The sequence below is a fragment of the Ceratina calcarata genome, unplaced genomic scaffold, assembly GCF_001652005.2.
Source record: "Ceratina calcarata isolate Rehan_Ccalc_2016 unplaced genomic scaffold, ASM165200v1 scaffold185, whole genome shotgun sequence".
NCBI lineage: Eukaryota > Metazoa > Arthropoda > Insecta > Hymenoptera > Apidae > Ceratina > Ceratina calcarata.
The window spans coordinates 45,809-51,130 of NW_017139974.1; the positions used below are offsets into that span (position 1 = coordinate 45,809).

Consider the following 5,322-nt stretch of genomic DNA (forward strand, 5'->3'; position numbering starts at 1 on the left):
GAATAAAATATACAAATTAAATCAATATAAACGTATTCTTCATTTATTACAAAATACGTATCGTCGTGGCTATCGCGGCTACCGCTCGGCCGAACGACTTCTATGCTGCGGTGGACGTCCATGTCCATTTGATTCTTGTCTCCGCTACGGTGGAACTGGAGGTTCTTGTCTCCGCTACGGTGGAACTGAACACGGTAGATTTCTCCTAAAAAGGTTCTGGCATATGCTACGGTGGAGCCTCTTCCCGAACTGGTCGCAAGGTGCAGCACTTTCGAAGCGGTCTCACGAGAGAACAAAGGCATGAGCAGTGAGTGAGCACTCTTAGTTTCTCTCTGTCTGTATCGTGTCACTGTCGATTTTGCGAGAATGATAGTGCAAGTTCCTCGATACTTCAGCTAAAAAAATGTTGGTGTTAAAACAAACCGGGACTCTCGATGCTTCGAATTGTTTGATTAAATTTTGGGCGAGCACCGTTCGTTGCGATATGATTCTTGTCGGGGCGCAAGAACGATCGGAACGCGCGTTACGCGTGCCAATAGAACGTTTTATGGTTTAGCCTATTAGGAGTATCAGACTCGTTTGCGATGACGTAAAATACAATCCAGAATATAACACGATGAACAAGGCTAGGATAGGGTCAGATTATATTCCGTTAGTGGAAGACGACATGCCGAGAACGCGGCTCGTTCTGCCTTTCGCCAAAGTGGCATGGTTCACCGTGTCCCTACCATTTCTAGCATTTATCTTTTGCGTTGTTTGGTCCGTCGTCTACAATTTCGAGCATTCTACTTCGACGCATTGCAAGGTATTTCATACATTTTTCGACTGGATGAATCAACGTCTGATTAAACTCGTGCATGTAAACAGAACGTGCTCCAATAGAGACGTAATTGTTTGTGTCAGGTTTATAACTTTTTGCCATCTGTCTCTGCCGCAATTGGACATTTCAGGCCACAAAAAGATGTATGGAAAGGTGCTATTGCCACGCAAGCAGCGATAAGATTTTTGGTATGGATAATGTACCGCCGTTATTACAAAGAGTATGTTTATAAATGGGCACAGAGCATTTGTAACGTGGCAACAATTACCTATGCCATTGAAAACATATCTTTGGTAACATTGAGCTTCTGGACTTCGGACGAGAATTATGGTGCGTATAGAGATACGCTAAGAAATAGAGACACGAGAAGCGATAGAAACAAACGATCATGTTACCGTTTTTCAGCATTCCATAAATTTTCGTTCATAACGTTTCTAATAATGTCTTTCGTTCATATGCTCGTTGCATATTTTATTATGAGGAATTGCCGCAATGTCACCAAGGAATCTTCGGAAGCTGCTTCTTTACAATGGAAGCGGAGAACTATGATGACGAATGTGTTGTGTATACTTCTTGCCTGCTACTTCTTTTACAGGCACAACAAGTATTGCGAGCCATTAGGTGAGCGAGTCGATCCTCGAGAAAGGGAAGCGGATCATCAATATTATTTATAATGTAACGCCGCTTTGTTACAGTTTACTCCATGTTTGCGTTGAGCGAATACGGAGTCGTACTATCGAACATGGGATTTCATTCGACCGCAGCTTGGGATTTTGCCAGTTCCCGTCTAATGATATCGGGAATGAAACTGAGAATAATTTAACTCCGCAGTTTCATACGAACGTTATTGCGTTGACGAGCGACTATAAAATATATTTTTATATCAGTCTCATAATCGATGTCTTCTCGTTGGCCTATTCCCTTCGATTTTATCGCCCTGTTTGTCATGATAATAGTGATAAAAATAAAAGTTGTATAATTTTATTGCAAAATCATCTATGAGGATTACTCTCGAGCGAGGCACTCCTGAACCAGATTATTCTCGTCGGTGTTATCGTAACAAATTTTATACCCATCTGTCTAATCGCTAGAGTCGTTAGAACTTGAAATCCTTCTCTAACTTATCCGCAATGTACTTGCCGATTGCCATACTGCTGGTAGCAGCGGGGGACGGCGCGTTACGGCAATGGATCACTCTCTGACCGACGGCACCCTTTCCTGAATCGAAAACAAAATCGTCCACCAAGCTACCATCGCTGTTCATTGCCTGTGCTCTGACACCCGCCGGTCCCCTTTAAAAATGTCGTACATTTCATTATCGTTACGCATCCGTGGAGGCGTTGCCACATTTACCTTTTTACATCCCTCCACGTGACCTCGGGAATGAATTTCTTTAAATCTCTAACCGCGAGTGGATAAAAGATCGATGTAATCATTTCCTTACATCCCGGTATAAAATATTTGAAAACGAACTTGTACAGGCCAGGAAATTTTATCATTTCTATACAGTCTTTAACGTTTATGTCGCACCACCTGAAGAACAAGATAATTATTCGGGCGTTCGATTATTTGATCGCAACGTTCGTACAATTAATTTAGGTACCGGTAACCTTCTCTTGACAGTGCTAGCACCGCGTTCGGGCCAAGGTATATTTCACCATTGATCTTAGGCGTGAAATGAACACCCAAGAATGGAAACCTGGGATCTGGGACGGGATATATATTCGTCGTACATAAATGCTTTTTATCCTCAACCAGTAGCATGTATTCTCCTCGAAACGGAATGATTCGTGGACTGACGTCGCATCCCGTCATTACTGCTAGGCGATCCGAATGCAGTCCGGCGCAAGTTAAAACGTATTTCGCAGGTATACACTGCGATGACAAAATATAGATAAAAATGTTGAGCCCTAAGTGAACGAAGAAGCAACGATGTTTCGGACGTACTTTGTTCTTGGAATTAATCAAAATCGGAGTCAATTCTTGTTTCTCATTGCATTGGGACATCTGCGTGAACCCGGTGACTTCGTAATTTACATATATCTTCCCACCCATTTCCTCGAAATCTTTGGCAAAATGATTGCAAACTAACGCCCAATCTACTATACCCGTCCACGGAGACCACAATGCTCTTTCACCCTGTGCAACAAGTACAACCCTCTTTGTATCTCCCGTCATTTTCATTTCGTCGTCTTATAACAAGCAAAAGATCTAGTACTAGACATTTAGCTTCGTATTTCGATATACAATCTTTCTCGACCATCTGCAGATCCGGCACATTATTTTCAATTCCCCTACTGTACAAGTCATCTAATCTTTTGGCCTGCTCTTTGTTCTGAGCTACTATGAGTTTTCCAACTTTTTTGTGGGGAATATCCTTCTTGCATAAATAGTCGTAGACTAGTTTTGAGCCTTCCACGCACAGTTTTGCCTGCAATTATTTCCTGCCGGATCAAAAATCTCTTAACGAAGCGTTATTCTATCGTACTACGAGACTCGGAAACGTATCGGAACATCTATTTCTCGCAGAGGCAAGGCAAGGCAAGGGAAGAAGAGCAAGCGTGTTAAAAGGCGATTGCAGGTGGATCTTTACTTTTAGAGAGCCTGGCTTGTAATAAATGCCGGCGTGGATGACGCCGCTGTTGTGCCCTGTCTGATGCCTCGCGATGGCATTCTCTTTTTCGACGATTGCCATTTTCAACCCCGGGTGTCTCTTTAACATCTCTCGAGCAGTGGCGCAACCGACGATACCACCTCCGACGATGACCAGATCGAACGTGTTGCATGATTCTGTGCTGCAAGTAGTTGTTCGTGCAATTTCGTCTAACTCATCGTTAAGGAAGAAAAATATTCGGAACGCGGAGGGGTAAGAGTAATGTTCTGAGCTTTTGTCATCTCGTATTATCAATGCTATGTGAAATTAATAAATCGACTAACCTAGAGGTAGACCCACAACGGCATACTTGAAACAGTTGTTGCAACACGTTTCTCTTTGTGAACGATGCAAGCATGTTTGCTGTCTAACTATGAAATTTTACTAAAAACGAAAGAATTCAACAATTAAAATCGTTGGTCGATTAATTTTTCGGGAATTCACATTTCATTTGTGCACGTATGCAGTACCGCAACGATGAATCTAGATAAATCCTTTTGATCCGATGATATTATTGTATGTACACTGACCTCAAACGATTTTGCCGCAGATATTGGAGCCAAGCGAGTTCGCGGTCGTAGGCGCTAGATGGCGCCACGTGCATCCCAAAAAATAGTGATCCTCAGAGAGATAGTATACATAGAGTACAGAAGCCAACCGCAAACGTGAGTCGCAAATAGAAAGAGAGAGGAACACGAGAATGACTACCTCTTTCTCTCTACCGACGCATGCGCAGTACTCATATAGGTGTATATGGGTTCGAATAAGAGTTCTGCATAGGACGGAAAAAGGGGCCGATCTCCTCGCAGCCCGGGCTAGCCGCAGTTTGCGATAAGGCGAACATGATACCTTTCTGCCTGGAGCCCGTCACACTGCGGAGCGCCTGTAACACCGCGGCGCGGCCTGTAACATCATGAGAAACTGCGGCTGCTGCGAGGCAGTGGGAGCCGAATGCGAGCATCGCCGCTATACTGCGTTCGCGATTACGTACATCTTCGCTGCTGAGTATCGAACGCTAAGCGGCCGCTCCTCATTCCATTTCTTCCATTCATTCTATTTTTTACTTATATATATTAATTATGTAACTATTGCACGATTTCAACTATTAAATGCATGGGAAAGTATGACATATTTATTTTAGTATGACATATGCAGGAAATTAGATGAAAGGAAATGTAATAAGGAAAATGAAGTATTATAAATGTAATTTCATACTTCATATACGAGTCTATTTATGTTATATATGTTTTGAACACTATACATACGTATATACACTATTTACAATACTTACAGTATATACAATATTTACAATATTTATGTACATTTTATTTAATACCATTATACATATTACAATACATAAAATTATAGATTTCGTTTAATGCAAAAGTATTTTAGATTAATTGCTGGAATTAACATAACGCTTCTAAAGCCCTTCACGTTTTGAATTTTTTATGTACATAAATATGTCATACTTTCCCATGCATTTAATAGTTGAAATCGTGCAATAGTTACATAATTAATATATATAAGTAAAAAATAGAATGAATGGAAGAAATGGAATGAGGAGCGCGGCGACGAGACCACGCGGCCGCTTAGCGTTCGATACTCAGCAGCGAAGATGTACGTAATCGCGAACGCAGTATAGCGGCGATGCTCGCATTCGGCTCCCACTGCCTCGCAGCAGCCGCAGTTTCTCATGATGTTACAGGCCGCGCCGCGGTGTTACAGGCGCTCCGCAGTGTGACGGGCTCCAGGCAGAAAGGTATCATGTTCGCCTTATCGCAAACTGCGGCTAGCCCGGGCTGCGAGGAGATCGGCCCCTTTTTCCGTCCTATGCAGAACTCTGATA

General features: G+C 42.5%; 2 protein-coding genes across 4 annotated transcripts; one reads left to right on the top strand and one right to left on the bottom strand.

Moving 5' to 3' along the window:
* Window positions 1-298: 298 nt before the first annotated feature.
* LOC108633135 (post-GPI attachment to proteins factor 2) lies at window positions 299-1,715 on the top strand. The gene is made up of 4 exons (XM_018038161.2): window positions 299-805; window positions 904-1,150; window positions 1,226-1,441; window positions 1,516-1,715. Exons 1-4 carry the CDS (start codon window positions 617-619, stop codon window positions 1,641-1,643), a joined length of 780 nt encoding a protein of 259 aa, XP_017893650.1. The 5' UTR covers window positions 299-616; the 3' UTR covers window positions 1,644-1,715.
* Window positions 1,716-1,785: 70 nt separating this feature from the next.
* On the bottom strand, window positions 1,786-4,094 carry L2HGDH (L-2-hydroxyglutarate dehydrogenase). 3 transcript variants are annotated; one of them, XM_018038159.2, is made up of 8 exons: window positions 4,004-4,094; window positions 3,758-3,857; window positions 3,414-3,615; window positions 3,039-3,251; window positions 2,768-2,959; window positions 2,424-2,695; window positions 2,174-2,353; window positions 1,786-2,112 (listed from the first exon to the last, which is right to left on the bottom strand). In XM_018038159.2, exons 2-8 carry the CDS (start codon window positions 3,829-3,831, stop codon window positions 1,917-1,919), a joined length of 1,329 nt encoding a protein of 442 aa, XP_017893648.1. In that variant the 5' UTR covers window positions 3,832-3,857; window positions 4,004-4,094; the 3' UTR covers window positions 1,786-1,916. The 3 variants fall into 3 exon arrangements, with proteins under 3 accessions (XP_017893648.1, XP_017893649.1, XP_026666836.1); XM_018038160.2 differs by having other exon boundaries at window positions 3,944-4,030; XM_026811035.1 differs by lacking the exon at window positions 4,004-4,094 and adding an exon at window positions 3,918-3,971.
* Between the last annotated feature and the right edge of the window lie 1,228 nt (window positions 4,095-5,322).

Excerpts from the sequence above, each read along its gene's own strand:
- LOC108633135 (XM_018038161.2), top strand. The coding sequence starts at position 617 with ATGAACAAGGCTAGGATAGGGTCAGATTATATTCCGTTAGTGGAAGAC. Across the intron at positions 806-903 it reads CTACTTCGACGCATTGCAAG|GTTTATAACTTTTTGCCATC; the intron begins GTATTTCATACA and ends TGTTTGTGTCAG. Across the intron at positions 1,151-1,225 it reads GACTTCGGACGAGAATTATG|CATTCCATAAATTTTCGTTC; the intron begins GTGCGTATAGAG and ends ACCGTTTTTCAG.
- L2HGDH (XM_018038159.2), bottom strand. The coding sequence starts at position 3,831 with ATGCTTGCATCGTTCACAAAGAGAAACGTGTTGCAACAACTGTTTCAA. Across the intron at positions 3,616-3,757 it reads CGTTGTGGGTCTACCTCTAG|CACAGAATCATGCAACACGT; the intron begins GTTAGTCGATTT and ends AACTACTTGCAG. Across the intron at positions 2,113-2,173 it reads ACGTGGAGGGATGTAAAAAG|GGGACCGGCGGGTGTCAGAG; the intron begins GTAAATGTGGCA and ends ACATTTTTAAAG.